This window comes from Schistocerca cancellata, chromosome 1, assembly GCF_023864275.1.
Source record: "Schistocerca cancellata isolate TAMUIC-IGC-003103 chromosome 1, iqSchCanc2.1, whole genome shotgun sequence".
In the NCBI taxonomy this organism is placed as follows: domain Eukaryota; kingdom Metazoa; phylum Arthropoda; class Insecta; order Orthoptera; family Acrididae; genus Schistocerca; species Schistocerca cancellata.
In genome coordinates, this window is record NC_064626.1 from 468,451,693 (window position 1) to 468,474,106 (window position 22,414).

Consider the following 22,414-nt stretch of genomic DNA (forward strand, 5'->3'; position numbering starts at 1 on the left):
ACTGTGGCCAAGAGCAAAAAGGGCCACGCTGTAGCACAACATGCAGCTCAATATAACATGCCTTATTCCAATGGCTGCTTCACAACCCAAGCCATTTGGATCGTCCCCTCCATCACCAGCTATGCATCCTCATTATGTGCCACACTGATTTTTCCTCCTTATCTGCTCATCTCCTTTTCCACTTCCCAACTATCACCCCGGCCCCCTTTCCCCGGCACTGCAGGTAGCAGCCTTGTATGGCTACCATCTAGTCCCTACATACTCCACCAGACAGTGCTGTCTCATCTCCTCTCATGCGTACTCTGCTATCCTTCTCCCTTCCCCACCACACTCCAGACCGCTGCTTGTGTTTGACACGACACCACTGCATTTTGGCTAGAGGAGCCGGAGATGGCTGTCATGTGTACATGATGTGTGCTTGTTTGTATGAATGTGTGTGTGTGTGTGTGTGTGTGTGTGTGTGTGTGTGTGTGTGTGTGTGTGATTTCTTTTCTGAAGAAGGCTCTGGTGAGAAGCTAAATGTGTAACAGTCTTCTCACTGTGCCCAACTGCAACCCAATGTGTCATCTTTATAGTAAGTAGCAATCTATCCTTTTAATAATATTTTTCTGAAGTCGATCGTTCAGTGCGTAATTTACATGTTGCTGATAATAATTATAATTAGTGTGTATTAGTATGTTTTCTTTAACCCCAAGCCATACTTTGCCGAGTCTGACTCATGATAACAACTTTGGACCAAACAAATATCTCGAGTCAGACTTGTGAAAACAAATGCAGGCCAAATGTAAACATTATGATTCTCACTCATGTGAACGACAGTCAGTAAACTTCACAAGTCTAATTCTTGAGACAAACCCTAATCAATTATAACTATGGTCTAGTTCTCAGCATTATGCAGTGAGAATTGGTCACGATTCATTACATCTTTGTTACAAAGCAAGCCTGCTTAGTAGTTTTGTACTGCCATTTTGGAAGAAAAATTTAATAATCCTTTATATAACGTTAAGAGAGGGGTGTTTACAAGAAGAATCCAGTGTTAGTGATGGGATTATACAAAACAGAAGTCATGTAAAATGTTTAACCACTAATGACAACAGTGAAGAGGAGAATTCAGTACTTAAATCACGTGTATCGTGGATTTGGAAGGAAGTGGAAAACCAAACCAATCATTTGAAACTATTCTGAGTCTTGTGGCATAAAAGCACCTGTTTCAAATTATGTAACTGAACACCCAGGATTATTAGAATTATTTTCTATTATGTTTGATGATAAATTTTGGGAAATACTTATTCGCAGCTCAGATAATAGAAAACGAATGGAAAAAAAATGGAAAGTGCATGATACTTGGCATCCTGTTACTTTTGATGAAATAAAGGCGTACTACAGACTGTGATTTCACCCTGTGCATTTTGATGACCAAAGTCAGAAAACCAAACACACAAATGAACTGGTCTAAAAGACCAGTAGAAAAAACAATATTTAAAAAAGTAATACCTTTTAAAAGATTTAAACCAGTTTCAAAATACTTACATTTTTGCTACAGCGAAACTGTTGACAGAACTGACTGGCATCAAAAGATAAGACCTATCGACAATCTTTGGAATCAAACATTTAAAGCAATTTATGTACCAGCATACACAAATGCTTAATGGAATATAAATAATATTTAGCATATTAATAATGTTTTTCTGTTGTGCACTTCAGCCTGAAGATTGGTTTGATGCAGATCTCCCTGCTACTTTATCCTGGACAAGCCTCTTCACTTTGGAATAACTACTGCACTCTGCATCCTTCTGAATCTGCCAACTGTATTCATCTCTTAGTCTCCCTCTACGATTTTTACTCCCCATACATTTCTCCAATACTAAACTGGTGAGCCTTTGATTTCTCCAAACATCTCCTATCAACTGACCCCAAGGTTGACTTCTACCAGTTTTTCCATTCTTCTGTAAAGAACTCATGTTAGTATTTTGCAACGATGAGTTATTAAACTGGTAGTTTGGTAACAGTCACACCTGACGGCATCTGCTTTCTTTGGAATTCGCATTATTACATTCATCTTGAAGCATTAGGGTATTTTGCCTGTCTCGTATGTCTTGCATATTAGGTGGAACAGTTTTGTTATGGCTCACTCTCGTACGAATCTCAGTAGTTCAAAAGAAATGTCGCCTACACCGACTTGCTTCAACCAAGGCCTTTCAGTGCTCTATCAAATGATTCGTACATCTACCTTGTATAGCTCCTCTACACACTCCTTCCACCTTTCAGCTTCCATTCTTTGCGTAAGACTGGTTTTACATGTGAACTCTTCATACAGCTGCTTCTCTCTTCTTCAAAGGGCTCTTTAATGTTTCTGTAGGCAGTATCTAACTTTCCCTTAATGATGTACATTTGTGAATTCTTACATTTGTCCTATAGCCATTCCTGCTTCACCATTTTGTACTTCCCATCAGTCTCATTTTTTAGATATTTGTATTCCCTTTTGTCTGCTTCATTTTCTGCATTTTTACATTTTCTCCTTTCACCAGTTAAACTCAATATCTCTTGTATTACCCATGGATTTCTTCTAGGAATTTTCTTTTAGCTTATTTGATCCACTGCTGCCTTCACTATCTCATCTCTCAAAGCTACTGTATTCCTCTCCCCTGTTCTAGTCAATCACTGCCTAACGCTCTGTCTGAATCTCTCAACGTTCTCTGATTCTTTTAACTTATCCTGATACCATCTCCTTAGTTTGCTACACTTTTGCAATTTTTTCAGTTGTAATCTACAGTTCATAACCCATAAATTGTGTTTGTTGTCAACATATGCCTCTGGAAATTTGTTATAATTTAAAATTTGGTTCCAAAATCTCTGTGTTCTCATTATATAATCAATCTGAAACCGCCCAGTTTCTCCAGATCTCCTCAATGTATACAACCTTCTTTCTCACTTCTTAAACCAAGTGTTCATTCTTTTCCCCTATTCCATATTCTCCTACTACTTTTCCTTCTCTTTGTTTTCCTACTGTTGAATTCCTGTCCCCCATCACTGTTAAATTTTCGTCATCCGTAACTATCTGAATATGTCATTAAAAATGTAATGCAACAAAATAGTGAGGTTTAGATTAAAATTTTATGAACTGTGAGGCAAGTACCAGTTTTTGTTTTGGTTTCAAAATATATACCAGCCAGGACAAAATTAATCTGGTTACAGGTGCATCATAGAATGTTGTCATGGACTTGTCAAAATCCGTGCTGAATAAGGGACACACTTTGTTTCTTGACAACTAGTACTCCTCTCCCACCCTCTTTTTACATAACACCAGTGGAACACAAATGTTGTTGGGGCAGTATGCAAAATATGCTAAAAAACATTCAAAAATAAATTTTAAAGAAAGGAGAATGTTTTTGGTATGCTTTGAGAACTTTTCTCATGATTGGGAAACAAGCCAAGATCTGATCTTCACAACCAATTCCACCCATTTCCTTATTATATTCAAGGATGCATTTGATCTTTGTTGTTTTTCTACAGTATGTGTCTATGTTTCCAACCAACTCTGCACTTTTGCACTTCGTTGATATCATATGCACATCACACTTGTCTTATGGAAAGACAAAACAGCAGAGTTGTTTGAACACATAGACACACATTGTAGAAAAACAATGAAGCTCAAACACATCCATGAATAGAATAAGGGAATGGGTGGAATTGATTGTGAAAATCAGATGTTGACTTGTTTCCAAATCATGAGAAACGTCCTCGAAGGATACCGAAAACTTTTTTACATGTGGCATATGGCTCTATTCAATACATACATTACCCATAAAAAAATACATGGTCAAAGAGAGGAAACATATATTGATTACCGAAGAAATACAGCACAGGTAATTTTAAAAAGATGTCAAGTTACTGGATGACAAAATGCTTCACTAGGTGAAACAACTCTTTTGATTTCCGGTGCAGATTTGGGCGCATCTCCCAAGACATATCAATCTGAGGGATGAGACTCAGGGGGAGGGAGGGGGCAGAAGCAAGTTTTATGTACATCCATTTTACACTCTGTGCATTCCCACATTGTTTCACTTTATACTGTGTGTGTGTGTGTGTGTGTGTGTGTGTGTGTGTGTGTGTGTCTACAAGCAAAGCTATATGGGAATGCACAGGGTGAAAAATGGCTTTATTTCTACCAAAATGCTTTAGAAACTACCATGCCATGCAGGACTACTAATTATTAGATTTGTAGGTATTTTCCTATTACAAATTCATTCAAGGGCTGCATTTGTTCTTGTAATCATATTTTCTGTTAACAATATCTACTTTTAGGCATAGTATTATTACATTCCTTCTGAAGAAGTCATACCTGAAGGCACCCAAGACCATTGTAATTTCTATTAAAGTATAATTTGTGTATAAAAATTTTTATGTATTTTTTTTTTGAAGTGTTGTTTGAAATAGTATACATATACTAAAATTAAATCAGTGTTGACATGCCCAAGAGCAGTATCATGTGAAACAAGTAAGTGTATGCTTACATAACAGATAACAGCATACTGGCTTGTACTGACCCATTTCCCATGCACCACTTCCAATAGCTTGGGCATGGATTTTGCCAAACTAAATGGTAAAGCAAGGGGTTAAGGAAATATTTCAAATTTAGAGTTCATATGTAATGTATGTGCTTGGAAACTCAGCCCTACTAATAAATTGATTGCTTTAGAATTTACATACCTCGTTTGAATGCCCTCATTCCCTTTTTTATAATGATTACACTGTCTTTTGTAAAATAATGTATTTCTTCAAAATTACTGTAATTATAAGATTCCAGAATATTCATATCTTAAAACAAAGTATTTTCAAAAGTGCAATGTTGCTTTTTCATAGTCCTAATTTTTCTACATCTGAAAAGTGTATACTTTTACTAGAATACTCTGTTAGTCAATGAATGTTCTGAAGGTAAAATTTGATCTTCTTGAAGTTTCTTTAGCAGACTTTCCTAGAACATGGGGATAAATGTTAATACTCAAAAATACACCCTACGAGATAGAACTTAATACTTATGACACTTCAAAGCCATACACTCATGGGACATGAAAATATGCGTGGATGAGGAGCTGATGGCATCACAGCATAGAATTCCACATTCCACAATAATGCAGGGTGTAAAATGCAGCATCTGACGTATCAGATTTTTGCTCATGGAGAGCATAAGCAGAACTGAGGAGCCGCCATATTGTATTAAGATAAACTATGTATTTCGTGCATTTCCTTTATCAAAGAGTATGTGATATGAACATAAACTGTTGCAAAGCATCAGCAAATTAAGGGTCCCTCAAAAATGCATCATTTCAGTTATGATCTGTTACAATAGAGTGACATATAAGAAAATATCAGTAGATAAAGGCTTCCTGTATTTGATGTTTAAGTCTTATACAGGGTGTATATGCAGACAAGGAAAAAAAATTCCCGGATTTCCCAGTTAAAAATCACTTTCTCCCAGGTGAAAAAAACACATTTTTCATGTTGAGCAACAGTATATTTTCCCTCGGAACTGTAAAACTTAACAATCCTTTGAATGGTTAGCGTTTTATACACTGGCGTAGAATTTCCTGGCACTTTAAAAAACGAAACTCAGGGGGGGAAAAAAGCACGTTTTGGAAAGATCTTTGATGTGAAGCAACATGTAGGTTGCATATTTTCGTATTACGAAAATATAAATTTGAATTCCACCAAACACCGCATGTTACTTTCTGAAGCATTGAAATTGAGATTGCGATGCGCTCTTGTAAGCCAGTCATAGTTCATGTCACGTGATCCCACTAGCTGATGACAGCTGATATTCAGGCCATAGGACATGTGATGTATTCAACCAATCACTGTTAAGAGGTGCGAACACACAAACGGGAAAAGTTAATGGTTTAAATTAATATACATAGTGTTGATACAAGAAAAGCAAAGCTTTCACATATAATATCGGTTTCTAAGGTTAATAAGCTGCAAGAGAAGCTAAGCTTTCACATATAATGTTGATCTTTTATGCATGTGTTACACTTTAAGATATATCACACAAATGTGCTAGTAAAATTTTTAATAACGACATACATGTTTGATGTTTTGGGCCTGAAATTATTCTAAATGGCTCATCATCAAAGAGTTGATTTTTAAATGAGAGTCAAACACTTTGTGATTTAAGAAATTCATTATACATTCTTTCACGTACTTCAACTTCCGTAAAAGGAAATTTACTTTGAAAGCAATGCTTTTCAAACCACCTTTCGCAATATTTTCCTGCAACCTGTTAGAAATAGGTTTGTTTCAGCAATTGGCACAGAGCACCAGATAACAGGCGCAACCGCACTTGCGCAGCTACGATGATGTAGGAAGCCTGTATGTTCGTAATTGTAAAACATTAAAAGATCTTACATTATATCACAAAAGAAACAAGACATGAGAGCATACTCTAAGAGCATCAGAATTTCGTGAACCATACTAAAATGTGCACATTTAAAGTGCACATTCGTATGTCCAGGTTCCCAATGAAGTAGGTCTTGACCTGATATTAAGCTTTTCACTGTGGTTTTCAGGACGTAAATTTTCTTGAAGTACCAGTACCATATTATCTCATGTTTGGTTCTTTACTATGGCATAATGCCACACATGCTAGAAGATGAAAACATGCACTTGAAATGCAGCGAACAGTTGAAACTAGCCAATAGTGTGGAATTAAACACTTCCTTCATTTCAAATACACTGACTGCCTCAGCGGAAAAGATTATGAGAGCATAAACGAAGGGGAAACAGCAAAATCACTAAATGTAAACACGGGTCACATGGAGACTACACACTTCCCCGCTACAACTCAGACTGCTCTGCACGTCAGCCCTGGATCTACGATACTTCTGAACTGGGGCAATACTAGACATGTTATTTGGTCTTCAGTGTGCCAAAGTGCCGTGCCACACCTCTTCACACAGCATTCTTCTATCGCACATCACTGTATTTAGTGTATATTTTGTAATGGATGCCATCAAACTATATTCAGAACATTGGAAATTAAAATGTCCTGGGGTGCCTCTCCTGCTCCCAGTCGGCCGGTTTGACATCCTGCTCCTCGTTTTTTAAAAAATAAAAATTCACGATTAATACTGGATGGGATTATTTGTAATCAGGCAAACAAGAACTCGTCAGAAAATTTGCATTCTTTATTGCCTATTAGCGAATAACTCACTGCTTTTTGTGAAGTAAAATTAAATACAGGATACATAAAACCAGTAAAGACAAGAGACAAGCAAGACAGTACACATTTCTTCAATCCTTAGCGCCTACAATTTTTTCTCTCTATCTTGCTACAGCTTTATATGGCGTGCTTTCCTTTCTGCGAAAGAATCTATTGCATCAAAGTTCGTCAAATGTTTTGCTACATAAAAAATTGAAATGTCATTGTCTATTACTGAAAAAGCTGTTATGTACACTATGCACGCATTCAAAAGTCAACTTATGATTCATTCAGAATTCAACTTAGAATGTGTTCAAAAACCAACAGGGACGAGTTTCAAAATCATACGAATGATCGATAGACCAACATGACTGGATGCTAGGAGCTTTGTGAAACAAGGCTTTTTCCCTCAAGAATATGAAGGAAATTCTGCAAATGAAATTCTGCCACGTATAGTGAGCCCCATAAAGTTGTGCTTCAATCTTCATAGAATAATGTTCATATAGTTATCATCATAATCATCATCATCATCATCATGAACGGCCACTTCTTTATGAAGTTAAGACTCCTTGACAGCTGTACATTACTGACTTACTTAGTGATACCTATCAATCTCATTATCTGAAATCTAATCTTTATCACTGATTTCAGCAGCCCTGTCTTTAATTATTTAAAAATTGCTTACAGTGCACTCAGTGATGTAATTGTTAGAGTAAAGGACAAGGACAGTGTTCTGCTCATGGGTGATTTTAACGCCAGGATTGGAAATCGAACAGAAGGGTATGAAAAGGTTATGGGTAAATTTGGAGAGGATATGGAGGCCAACAGGAATGGGAAACAACTCTTGGATTTCTGTGCCAGTATGGGCTTAGTAATCACAAACTCCTTTTTTAAACAGAAGAACATTCACCGGTATACTTGGGAAGGCAGGGGAACCAGATCTGTCATTGACTATATAATAATTCAGGAAGGCTGTGAGGGACACACGCGTATTCAGGGGATTCTTTGATGACACTGATCATTATTTAATCTGCAGTGAAATTGGGATTGTGAGGCCGAAAGTGCAGGAGGTCAGGTCCATATGTAGGAGGATAAGAGTGGAGAAACTTCAGGATAAGGAAATCAGGCACAAGTACATAACAGCGATCTCAGAAAGGTACCAGTTAGTTGAATGTAGTCAATTACAGTCATTGGAAAAGGAATGGACAAGGTACAGGGACACAGTACTAGAAGTGGCTAAAGAATGTCTTGGAACAGTAGTGTGTAAAAGTAGGATGAAGCAAACAGCTTGGTGGAATGATATAGTCAAGGCAGCCTGTAAAAGCAAAAAGAAGGCGTATCAAAAATGGCTACATACTAGAACCCTGGTAGACAGAGAAAGTTATGTTGAAGAAAGAAACAAAGCCAATCAGATAATTGCAGCATCCAAGAAGAAATCTTGGGAAGACTTTGGAAACAGGTTGGAGACTATGGGTCAAGCTGCTGGAAAACCATTCTGGAGTGTAATTAGCAGTTTTCGAAAGGGAGGTAAGAAGGAAATGACAAGTATTTTGGACAGGTCAGGAAAACTGCTGGTGAATCCTGTGGATGCCTTGGGCAGATGGAGGGAATATTTTGAAGAGTTGCTCAATGTAGGTGAAAATGCGATCAGTAATGTTTCAGATTTCGAGGTAGAATGGGATAGGAATGATGATGGAAATAGGATCACATTTGAGGAAGTGGAGAAAATGGTAAATAGATTGCGGTGCAATAAAGCGGCTGGGGTGGATGAAATTAAGTCGGAACTCATCAAATACAGTGGAATGTCAGGTCTTAAATGGCTACACAGGATAACTGAACTGGCGCTCAGCTGCGATCTACTCTCTTCTACAAGAAGGAAGTCAGTACCAAGACTAAGTTATCTGTGCACCGTTCAATCTTTCGACCAACTTTGTTGTATGGGAGCGAAAGCTGGGTGGATTCAGGTTACCTTATCAACAAGGTTGAGGTTACGGATATGAAAGTAGCTAGGATGATTGCAGGTACTAGTAGATGGGAACAATGGCAGGAGGGTGTCCACAATGAGGAAATCAAAGAAAAACTGGGAATGAACTCTATAGATGTAGCAGTCAGGGCAAACAGGCTTAGATGGTGGTGTCATGTTACACGCATAGGAGAAGTAAGGTTACCCAAGAGACTCATAGATTCAGCAGTAGAGGGTAGGTGGAGTCGGGGCAGACCTGGATTCGGTTAAGAATGATTTTGAAGTAATAGGTTTAACATCAGAAGAGGCACCAATGCTAGCACTGAATAGGGGATCATGGAGGAATTTTATAAGGGGGGCTATGCTCCAGACTGAACGCTGAAAGGCATAATCAGTCTTAAATGATGATGCTTAAAGTGCCTAGCAGCCACCAAATGGACGCTGAAAGAAGAAAAAGGCAACAGCGAGGAGCCCAGTAAGTTTACAACATTTTGAATATAAACAGTGGATAAAGTGTTCCTCCACTGCCTTAATTTGCTGCCTCTCTTCCAACATGCTAATGTGAAAAACCTGAAGACAAAAATGTAGTTGTATTCATTCAATGAAATATACGCAGCAGTTCATCTTACTTTCAACAAAGAGGATGGATGCTATCCTTGAAATGCTGAGTTTCAATTATAATTTGACAGGGCAAAACTTCAGAGAAGCATTTAAACATATGGAGGCAGCAGCATGTCTTTCAAAACTTGAATATGAAAAGCCAATATACTGAATGAACTTAATGAGGAATGGCATTAAAAAAACAAGTGTGATGATGGAATATCTCAAGTATTTGCATATAATATAGCTGAGAGACTGGAGTCAAAAAAATACACTGATAAAAGGATCATCACTTTGCTGTCTCCAATTGTATTTTTATTGCTCATATGCTGTATTTCAAAGAATCATTATCATACACATAACATGTGATACAGTAGGTATGTTAGTACTTGTTTCTACATATTGTACTACATGCCATGAAAACATTGCAAGAAGAAAGTTGCAGAGCATTTTTAATAATGAAATGTTACACACCAATACGAGGCTTTTTCACACCTAAAAATAGTTTAGGTAAAGGCATTAAGTATCTTAACCAAGCTAATAGAAATTTTTGAGACTAGAACCTCAGATGACAACTATCACCACATTCGTTGATTTTACATTAATACTCACACTTGCTGTGGACAGGAAATTTTTGGTGTCTTCACAGGACTTGTACCCCTTTCTACATTATTTTTCACATCTTCATCTTCTTCTAATTCCTCCACCTTCAGACTTCCTAGACAGCATGAAAAATATAATTATAAACAACTGTACACCAGAACGTTATGCAAACTCAATCCAGATGCTAAATGACAACATGATCCAAAACGCATGAAGTACAAGTAACAAGAGAGTCAATCTTAAGAGAGAATTTTTGGGTATATTTTCACTGTAAGTTGACGCTTCAGTTTGCGAAAATAATGAACAGAGATGAATGTGTGTGTCACAGCAGTGCTTGGAACATGGATCCCAAGTTTTCACAGGTAATGTGTTACCAATTACACTGTTCATTCATGCCTAACATATCACAGCAAAGTTTCAGCTTGTCACTAGCTTCCTTCCATTGTTGAAAAACGGTATCTCTGGAAAAGCGATGAAATAATCAGAGTGAATTTTTAAGTGTGCAACAGTAAAGCATTAGGACATTTTCAAGAGATCTTAAACATTTTTAACGATGACTTTTTCTAGGTTATTTTTATGCCATGAGGTGATTTAACCAGGAACTGACCCAACCGCCACTACATTTGGGTGGTGTTCACATTCATTTTGTAGCAATTGCAGCTACTGGGAGAGAGGGATACACATTACTCAACCTGAAACTTAATAGGAAGGTGAAGAAGATATTAGCTGAACTGATAGCATAACCAATGGTAGAATTCCTTTAATTTACCTGAGAGTCATTTTAGGTTAAAAACCTCATTCATATAAGGTACTCTACCAAAGGTGGAGATAAGTTAAATGTCACACATAAGAGAAACGTATCTGAATAACCTTACCACTGCACATAAGAATGTTACAGAACTAAAAAACAAATTTAAGCAACTTATTTGTTTATAAAAAAAGTTAAACTCCTTATTTGTTCACAGAACCTAGAGTGAAAAAAAAGTAATAGCATTATGTCTACCTGAGCACAAGTTGAACAAAGAAAATTATATATCACAAGTGCATTTCTGTAGGTAATGTGTAGCTACATGAAGAGTATCTATACATTCCCTCCTTCTTGGCTTCTAAGGGATTCTGAGATCCCCTGCTGGTCTCACATGTTGCCTCTAAATGCTTCTATCTTGTCACATTTATTGCCAATTTTTTACACCCACCCTGTTGCATAACATTTTAATTTCAGTTAGCCATTTATTCTTGGGTCTCCTCGTTGGTCTTTTACCAAATGACTTCTTGAATATTCTTGAAACCACTTGATTCTCTTTCTTCCTGGCTAGAAAGCCTGCTTATTAAATTCTTCTGTAATTTATTATGCTAATTATTGTTGCTTGTTGTAAGATCATGTGGACTTCTGTGTCATGTGCACTCATCCAGCTTTGTGATTATCATAGCATGGACCATAAATTTCCCCATACACTTTGTCATCAATAACTTGTAACTGATGTTGTCTTGTTTTTGTTAAAATCCACATTTTTGCTTCACAGAGTAGAACTGGTCTGATGACTGTGGCTTCATTTTAGTTTTCCTTATTGTAGTTTAGACCCTAGAAGCTTTTTATGGACTAGAAGCTTTTTTTATGGACTAGTGGGTCCTGTTAGCATTTTGCAGTCTCATTTTCAGTTCAACTTGTCCCTACTTTTGTTCATCTATCACTTTACCCAGAAGTTTGAACTGTTTAATATGTTTGAATTTATGTTTGTCAATTATTAGAGGCAATTAATTGTCATGTTCATTTCTACATCTTTGAAGTATCATGTGCTTTGTTTCCTAATAATTTCCTTTTAGACCAATTTTGGATGGTGCTTCTGTGACCTCCACAAATAACGGTCTAATCTCTCTTTGACTTTTTCTGATAAGTACTACATAATCCCCCCCCTTCCCACGAACCATGGAATAGAGATAGCTGTACCATAGCTACAACAACAATAGAGGGGTATGTATCTATCGAGAGGCCAGACAAACGCGGGGTTCCTGAAGAGGGGCAGCAGGCTTTTCAGCAACTGCAGGGGCAAGGCTGAAACTCACTTTCCTTCAGTCTTTTTGTTGTGCCTGTCTGCAACTCAGCATCTCCACTACATGGTGAATATCAACTATCCTTTTCATAATGTTGTTACATTACATCGCGGACTTTTCATTGTTTGATTTTGCCTGACAGCTTTTCTTACATCCCATAACACGGTGCTGTTTCCTTTTGTTACTATTTTCTAAAGCATTACTATACTCAGTGTCCATCCATCTTTCTCTTGTTTCCTGTGTTTCTCTTGCTGCCTTACAAACTGAACTGCATGCTACACTGCATGTACCACACTGTACCAAGCATCTCAGCTGCACACAACAGATGGCTACAAGACCACATTGATTGTTGGAGCGGCATCTCATTTATCACATTACTCCTGCTGATGTCTTTAATCCCATACGTCCAAATTTATCTCTCTTCCTGCGTCACTCTTGAGTATTTTCGCGTGTTATTTCCCTTACCTTTCCTGTGCCAGATGAACTTGTATCTCATCCTATCAATCCCTCCCCACCCCCCACTCCTTCTCCTCCCTATTCCAGTTCGCACTTACGAAGTCATCTAATCCAGTCACATCTGCAATCTCATTTCTTCATACTTATCCACCCACAGATCTACAACCCACATTAAAATTATTTTATTTTATTTTTTCCTTTGATCCCATTGTGTCTTCATGCCAATATCAGTTGATTTTTGCCTTTCACTATCGGCCTATCCCCTCAGATTTCATCGTATTCCTCCTTACTTCATCCATTTCATTCTTTTTGTGATTTTTCTCACGTGTTTCGGTTTATTTTTGATAATGTTTTGATGTAATTCTACATTATTTATGTATTTTTATCCATCACTATGGATCCTTGCTCCTTCCAAATCAAGGCAGTCTAGCTACAGCTGCCAGAGACTGTGGTCATGTGTGTGTGAGAGTTGTGACTGCGTGCGTGAGTTTGATTTTGTGTGTGTGTTTTTCATCTATTTTTTATAAAGGCCTTCTTGGCTGAAAGATCATTTTCTGACAATCTTTTTGTTGTACATCTCTCCAACTTGTCATCTCTGCTATATGGCAAGTAGAAACTATCCTTTTCATAGTATTGTTATGTTTCAGCTTGGGTTTTCCATTGTTTGGTTTGACATTGTAACACAGGCAAAAAGGCCTTGCTGTGCTGATACTGCGAATGGCTGGAAGCAGTGAGAAACTACAGCTGTAATTTTTCACAAGGGTTGGTTGGTTGGTTGGTTTGTGGGATTGAAGGGACCAGACTGCTACTGTCATTGGTCCATTTTTCCAAAATTTCAAACACCCACACAGAATAAAAAAGAACAATCGAAAAGACAGCAGACGAAACAGGACAAGAAACACTTAGACAGAGACCAGACAAAAGGAATTAAAATCACACAGAGTGTGACAGTGGTTAGCCAACCATAGAGACAAAAAAGAAAAGCCAACCACCTAGAAACACACTAAAAATATAACCCAATCTAAAATCGTAGGCCAAAGGCCATACTCAACACAAAAAAGGCAAACACTTAGATTAAGTGATAAGAGCCCCCTGCCCGAATAAAACGCAAAACTAAGCCTGTCATGGCAGTGTCATCTGTTAAAAGGGCAGGGAGCGTATCAGGCAGCGCAAACGTCTGCCTGAGCACAGTTAAAACGGGACAGGCCACCAAAATGTGGACCACTGTCAAAGCCAACCCACAGCGACATAGAGGCGGGTCCTCAGGGCACAGTAAATGGCTGTCTGTCAAGCGGGTATGGCCAATGCGGAGCCGACAAAGGACTACTGAGTCCCTGCGAGTGGCTCGCATGGATGATCGCCATACATCCGTTGTCTCCTTGATAGGACGGAGTTTGTTTGGTGTGGTTAGGTTGCGCCATTCAGTGTCCAAAAGTTCAAAAACTTTGCGGCGTAAGATCGCTCGCAAATCAGTCTCCGGGAGGCCTATGTACAGAGATGGTTTACTGGTGGCCTGTTTGGCCAGGCGGTCAACATGTTCATTGCCCGGTATCCCAACATTGCCTGGGGTCCACACAAAGACCACAGAGCGGCCGCAACGGGCAAGAGTATGGAGGGACTCCTGGACAGCCATCACCAGACGAGAACAACGGAAACACTGGTCGATAGCTCGTAAACTGCTCAGGGAGTCGCTACAGATAACTAAGGACTCACCTGAGCAGGAGCAGATATACTCTAGGGCACGAGAGATGGCGACCAGCTCAGCAGTGAAAACGCTGCAGCAGCCGGCAATGAATATTGTTCGTAATGGTCCCCTAGAGTCAGAGCATAACCGACACGACCAGCAACCATAGAACCGTCAGTGTAAACAACGCCAGAGCCCTGATACGTGACATGGATGGAAAAAAAGCAGCGGAGGAAGGCTACAACCCGACCGGGCCGGACATTTTGGGAGATGGACGACTGACTGAGGGAACAGAAGACAATAATTAGGATGCCCGGGGAGGCTACAAACATGTGCAGCACAAGCGGCCAGTAAAGTTGGCACCAAAACTGCAGTGGAGGGACACCTGCCTCCACAAGTATGCTGTTCACAGGGCTGGTCTGGAAAGCACCAGTGGCAAGTCGTATCCTGCGGTGAGACTCGAGTACCCAACTCAACCACCGGCTCACCATGCGTTTGAGCAACTTGCAAAGAACGTTGGTGAGGTTAATGGGGCAGTGGCTGTCCACCTCCAATGGGTTCTTGCCAGGTTTCAAAACGGGGATAACAATGCTTTCCCGCCATTGCAACGGAAACTCACCCTCGACCCAGATACGGTTGTAAAGGTTGAGGAGGCGTCGCTGGCAGTCCACTGAGAGGTGTTTCAGCAACTGACAGTGGATGCGATCTGGCCCAGGAGCTGTATCAGGGCAAGTGGCTAGGGCACTGTGGAATTCCCACTCAGTGAATGGGACATTGTAAGATTCAGGATTGTGGGTGTGAAATGAAAGGCTCCGACGTTCCGCTCTTTAATGGAGCGGAAGGCCAGTGGGTAATTCACAGAAGCGGAACTGAGAGCAAAATGGTCTGCTAAGCGGTTGGCAATTATGTCGGAGTCAGTACAAATTGCCCCATTCAGTGACAGCGCAGGGACGCTGACAGGGGTCCCATAGCCATAGAGGCGTCTAATCCTGGCCCAGACCGGCGAAGGAGACACATGGAGGCCAATGGTGAAGACATACCATTCCCAGCACTTCTGCTTGTGTTGGCGAATGATGCGGTGGGCCCGCGCACAGAGCCATTTAAAGGCGACGAGGTTTTCTAAAGATGGATGCCGCTTGTGACGCTAGAGCGCCAGCCTGCGATCTTTAATCGCCTCGGCGATCGCAAGCAACCACCAAAGGCACAGTCCTCCGCCGAGGGGACCCAGAAGAACGGGGAACGGCAGATTCTGCGGCAGTAACGATGCTTGTGGTGACCGAGTGAATCACCGCATCAATGGCTTCATTAGAAAGAGGCTCAATAGCAGCAATGGAGGAGAAAAAGTCCCAGTCAGCCTTATTCATAGCCCATCTGCAAGGGCGCCCAGAAGAGTGACTTGTGGCAGTGACAGAAAGATCGGAAAGTGGTCACTACCACACAGATCGTCATGCACACTCCATTGGACAGACAGTAAGAGGCTACGGCTGCAGATCGAAAGATCAATGGCGGATTACGTGCCATGCGCCACACTGAAATGTGTGAAGGCACCATCATCTAAAAAAGAGAGGTTGAGCTGTGCCAATACATTCTCAACGGTGGTGCCTCGACCTGTTGCCACTGACCCACCCCACACAGGGTTATGGGCGTTGAAGTCGCCCTGTAACAGGAAAGGTGGCGGCAATTGGGCTATCAACGCAGCCAGGACATGCTGCGGGACATCACCATCTGGGGGAAGAGAGAGACTGCAGACAATAACAGCCCGTGGCGTCCACACCCGAACAGCAACAGCCTCTAAAGGTGTTTGTAGAGAGACAGACTCACTGTGAATAGTTTCTTGAAGAGCAATGCAGAAGAAAGGGCGAATGCTGAGAAGTTGTCGGAGCTCAGCAAGATGGTGGAAGAAATCACCGCAGTTCCACTGGAGGATGACATTGTCCATGGCTGAGGAAAACGTGAAGGGACTGGGGAGGCAGATTATGCCACTGGGTCACTTGCTGCCAGTTCAGTACCCAAGCGAGCGACATCCATTGCGTCCGAGGGTCCGGCGAGATTCAGGTCTTCAGCAGACGCCAGAAGCTCGACCTCATCCTCAGACGCTGAGCTGGTAGGAAGCAGTGGGACGGGTGCCACCACAATGTCGGGATCTTCTGCTTCTCGCGTTGGGCCTTTGGTGGTTCAGGCTGAGAGGGCCTCACTGGGTCAATCTCGGGGACGGACGACGACCGTGAGGCCCTACGACCAGCGACCAGTGGTTGTTTCAGCCACTTGCAGGTGTCCGCTTTGCTGTTGGTCGGAACTTGTGAGGGGAGGTCCCCAAGGGACCGCTTCCTGGTGAGGGGAGCCGAAGAAGCCTTATGCTTCTCCAGCTGGGAAGTGGGAACTGATGTCCCTGATGGCTGTGAGGGGTGTTGCTCCTGAAATAGATGGAGCAGGAGCAACAGGGAGTGAAGTGCCCCCCACAATCAAGGGGGCAGGTGGAATTTGACAGATCATAGAGCCAACCGCATGTGATGACATGGGAGATGATAGAACCGTTGTTGCAGCAGTGGCATAGGTTGATGTCATTGGCACTGGATATAGCCTCTCATATTTCCGCTTAGCCTCGGTGTAGGTCAGGCAGTCCAGGGTCTTATATTCCATTATCTTCCGTTCTTTCTGGAATATCCTACAGTCCGGCGAGCAGGGGGAATGGTTTTCTCTGCAGTTGACACAGATGGGAGGCTGGGCACATGGAGTATTGGGATGCGAAGGACATCCACAATCTCGTCACGTGATGCTGGAAGTACATCGGGATGACATATGCCCAAACTTCCAGCATTTAAAACACCGCATCGGAAGAGGGATATATGGCTTTACATCACAGCGGTAAACCATCACCTTCACATTTTCGGGTAAGACATCACCCTCGAAGGCCAAGATGAAAGCACCGGTGGCTACCTGATTATCCCTCAGACTCCGATGGACGCGCCGGATGAAGTGAACACCTCATTGTTCTAGGTTGGCGCGTAGTTCATCGTCAGACTGCAGAAGAAGATCCCTGTGGAAGATAATACCCTGGACCATGTTTAGACTCTCATGGGGCGTGATGCTAACTGAAACATCCCCCAACTTGTCACAAGCGAGCAACCTCCGTGACTGGGCAGAGGATGCTGTTTTGATGAGAACTGAACCAGAGCACATTTTGAACAAGCCCTCCACCTCCCCGAACTTGTCCTCTATATGCTCCACAAAAAAAAAACTGAGGTTTCGTCAATATAAATGATTCAACATCAACTTGCATACAGACGAGGTACCGGGATGAATAATCTCTACTGCCTTCTTTAGCCATACGTTCCTCCCATGGAGTGGCCAGAGAGGGAAATGATCTTGGATGGTATTTCTTGCTGTTGAGGTTAGACCTCGATCGCTTAGAGACTGCTGGTGGAGGCCCACCAGCGAGAGACGATGTATCATGCTTCATTGCGGGTCATCCGCCCTGATGCCACCCACTCTGACCATGGGCTCTCCCCACGGGCACCATGCAGCCACAGCAAAGACCACCTGGCAGGATGGCCTTTGCCAGGAGTCCTGATGCCCAGAGGGGTAGGCATCTACTCCTCGGCATATGTGGGGAGGTAGCAGCTCAGGCATCAGCAGTGCGATCCCTGTGTAGTCAGGGGACTACCACCAAGAGGGTACATGACGACCCCACCACAACGGACTGGATACCATGCTGGATGTCGGGTATCGAATATCCATGTATATCACGAGGGCAAAGATGGAAGTGCACAATGGAGGGAACGCAAGCTACCCGGAACACACTTCAGCCGATGTGCCCAGAAGCTCGGTGGGAGTCCAACTCCATGGCAATAATGAATGGGCCAGATCTTAGGGCAAGATGGATATATAATGCACCACGTAAGGTGTCCTTCCCCAAATGGTATGCACTAACAGAAAATTTTGAAATGTAGTGGTCAAACCCCTAGGGGACCATCACATATAGGCCGAAACATTTGAGACTCCTTTTAGTCGCCTCTCACGACAGGCAGGAATACCACGGGCCCATTCTTACCCCCGAACCCGCAGGGAGGTTTCACAAGGGTGTGCAGCCCTAATGTATTGTTAAACAATGATGATGGCATCCTCTTGGGTAACACATTCTGGCGGTAAAATAGTTCCCCACTCATATCTCCAGGTTGGGACTACTCAGGATGATATCAGGAGAAACAAAACTGGTGTTCTATGGATCAGAGCATGGAATGTTAGACCCCTTAATCACGTACATAGATTAGAAAATTTAAAAAGCCAAGTGGATAGGTTGAAGTCAGATATAGTGAGAATTAATTAACTCAGGGGGCAGGAGGAATAGGATTTCTGATCAGGTGAATATAGTGTTACAGATAATAATGAATAAGAAAATAAGAATGGAGTAAGCTACTATAAACAGCACAGTGAATGCATTATCATAGCCATGATTGACACTAAGCCCATAACCATCACAGTAGTCCATGTTCATATGCCAACTAGCTCCGCGGATGAAGACAAGACAAGAAATGTATGAGATAAAAGAAATTATTCGGATAGGTATGGGAGAAGAAAATTTGATTTTAATGGGAGACTGGAATTTGATAGTAGGATAATATTACTTGGTATAATAGAAGTGTTTGTGTTCAGTGGAATCAGCATATGGAGATAACTAAGTGTGTCATGGTACAGGCTCTTCTAACATTAAGGAAATAAAGCTTTGAACATAGTTGCCTGGAGTAATATGTGTGAAAAGATTAAGCAAGATTTGTATCTACAGCACCCTTCAGGCTAGAATCTACCACAGGGATATTTTTTTGAGAACACACTCCACTAGCTAAAGAGGCAAGAAATGAAGGTAAAATAATGGAACTGATAGACATGATTGAATAATGAAAAAGATAACTGCATACAAACAAGTGTGGTGTAACTATACTGATGATCTATTTTTGAACTAGGCAACATTCAGTACTGTGTATATTGTGCAATTCATGACACTGCAGCTGGAAATGAGAGCTTAACAGAAAGAGCGATATTTTAGTGAGTACAAGTCATATAACGCTGCATTAGCGGATCTATAGGTTATCTGAAAACTTCTATTTGTGTTCTGAGGAATTATGAACTTAAAAGTGGAAATAGTGGAATGAAGAAAAGTAATTTTGCTGATTAATAGATAACTTTGGTGCTAGAGTGATGTGAATATTCTGACAAGTCAACTATTTGGTAACATTTTGTGAGGATTTAATTTTCTGGTTGAACGACAGTAGCACTCAAAGTTGAGTGGAGAAGCAGGGCAATGATTTGGTACAACTTCCATCCCCTTAATTTTGATTTGAGTAGTAATTAAGTTATATGATGGTGACCATTCTCTGAGTTTTTGTTAGAAGTAATGTACATATTTTGGACATTAAGTTGATATGAGTTCATAAATGGTGCAAAATTTAAAACCAGGGCTTGGAATTTTAGTGATTTTGCAAATCGAAAAGAAACCAAATATTTCAATTTTAACAGTTTGAGACAACAATAACCTAGAGTAATGTTTTGTAGGGTAATGTGCACTTTGTTTTAAATTTTACTAGTTCCCACTTTCATACCATAGTCAATTTTAGTTCTAATTATTGTGATGTTATGAGAACTGTAATGTATTTATTTATGCAGTAATGAGTATTATTTGCCATTAATGTGAAACATTTTTTCCTTATACTTAGAATTAAAAGCGAATGTATTAAAGTAGGGTATTTTGTCTAAGTTTTTTCATGTACTGTGGCAGAGGAGAACCACCTCCAAGGGAACTGATAGCAGTGCATTTCCTTACTAGCTGTCACTTGGACCTGTTGAAGGTGTGGACGACTTGGTGAGAAAACACGTTAAAGCTCATTAAAATAGTGAAAGTGCTTGTGCAAAATACTAAACATTGAAAAAGTGATATTTTCTATCTGAAAATGAACTACAAGGTCCAGTGTAATTTAACTTTCTGCAACCCATAATCGTTTTTTTCTCTGAAGCATGACAGGACTTGTATAAAGTGACAGGTATCTTAAAATGTAATCTTTATTTATCGAAAAAGGACATCACTTATGATGAAGATGCCTATTTTTATTAAAAATATAATTTGTGGATATTTTGTGCCATTCTACAATACACTATATATAAATATTTTGTATGGGGAATTTCATATGGCCAGTTCAGTTCGTGTAAGTAGGAATTTGAAATACATATGAACTGTAATTTTTGATACGGAGATTTCTTATATAATATTCTTTCGTGTGTATAATGTTAAACCCACTTTCTGGGCTCACTTGTGGTCACTGAAAAGCCCAGTTAGCTATTTGCAATATCTATCTGGTCAATCCAATGAGGGGTAATGTGACGAAGCAAGCTGGGATCTCATTACGTCCTCTCTTGTTTTGCCATCTAGCTCCTTAAATTCATTTTATTTTCATTTCTGCCTAATTACCATTAATGTAAGCATAATTCGAATTTTCATAAAAGAGAAAGGTCGGCCCTCAGTCTTAAGGAATATAGCTCCAGGCCCAGTTCTGTGTTTAGTTTTGTGTATGTAATTAATTTCCTAATTTATTTTGGCTATTCCTAGTTAAATAGTCTGCAAGAACTGTGAACTGTGTGGTTAGGTTTTTACTGCTCATGATGTTCAATGGCAAACTACTGTAGCAGTATGCTGATGTTTGCCTGCAACCTATTAATGAGGCTTATCAACATTTACTAATAGTGAATTGGCCATACAATTGTGTAATATTTGAGGTTGTGAACAGTGGAAGTAAAGAACTGTGAAACACAACTGTGCAACTGTCGGCTACATCGTTTACAGTAGTCAATCCCCCATGTTTCAGCCAGTATAACAATGCAGTAAGTCGGCACTGAGGACTATCAATGAAGAAATAAAGCAGGCAAACGTCGGACAGTGACCTACTATCGATATGAACCCATCCAGACGATAGCAGCATCACCTGATGATGAATGACTGACAGGCAGACACACACACATTGCATGTAGTATCAGTGAGCATGTGTAGAATGGCGAAAGAGCACAATCTATTTAAGTTTGACCGAGAGCTGATTGTGATGGCTTGAAGGCTCGGCACGAGCACTTCTGAAACTGCACGGCTTGTCGGATGTTCGAGGAATGCTGTGGTGAGTGTCTTCAACATGTGGCGAAATAAAGGTCCACAGGTGGAGTTGGATTGCCATACCTCATTACAGATGTCGGATGACGTAGGCCAGGCAGCCTGTGAAACATGACAGGCGTCGAACTACGGTAGAACTAACATCATATTTTAATGCTGTGCAGAGTACAGGTGTGTCTGAACATACAAGGCACCGAACACTCCAACGATTGGCCTCCACAGTCGATGACCGGCAACTATGACTGAAATAGGGACATGACCATCGGCACTGGACATTGGTGCACTGGCAGAGCATTGCGTGGTCTGATGAATCCTGATACCTTCTTCATCATGTTGATAGGAGGGCACAAATCATTCATTTTCCAGGGTAACAGCTCCTTAACACCCATACTGTGGAATGGAGACAAGCTGGAAGAATCTCGATTATACACTGACGGACATTCATATGGGCATCCATGTGTCCAGTGGAGCTTGTGCAAGGCACTATGATGGCCAAGGAGTATCAAACACTGGTTGCAGACCAAGTACACCCCTTCAAGGTGATCATGTTTCCCAACAGCAGGGACATTTTTCAGCAAGATAATGTGCCATGTCAAAAAGCCAGGAATGTGGTGAATTGGAGCTCACCACTGTGTTCCTCGAACGACTCCATGTGCTGGTCCCCCAACCCACCAGATCTGAACCCAATTGTACAAATCTGGGATGCAATTGAAC

General features: G+C 40.9%; 1 protein-coding gene across 1 annotated transcript in view; it reads right to left on the bottom strand.

The window, feature by feature from the left end:
- LOC126177063 (ubiquitin carboxyl-terminal hydrolase 34) overlaps positions 1-22,414 on the bottom strand; it is a 479,314-nt gene that overhangs the window by 398,933 nt on the left and 57,967 nt on the right. The window contains exon 10 of the mRNA XM_049924303.1: positions 10,371-10,476. Coding sequence (XP_049780260.1) covers positions 10,371-10,476 — 106 coding nt within the window. The remainder of the gene's footprint in view (positions 1-10,370; positions 10,477-22,414) is intronic.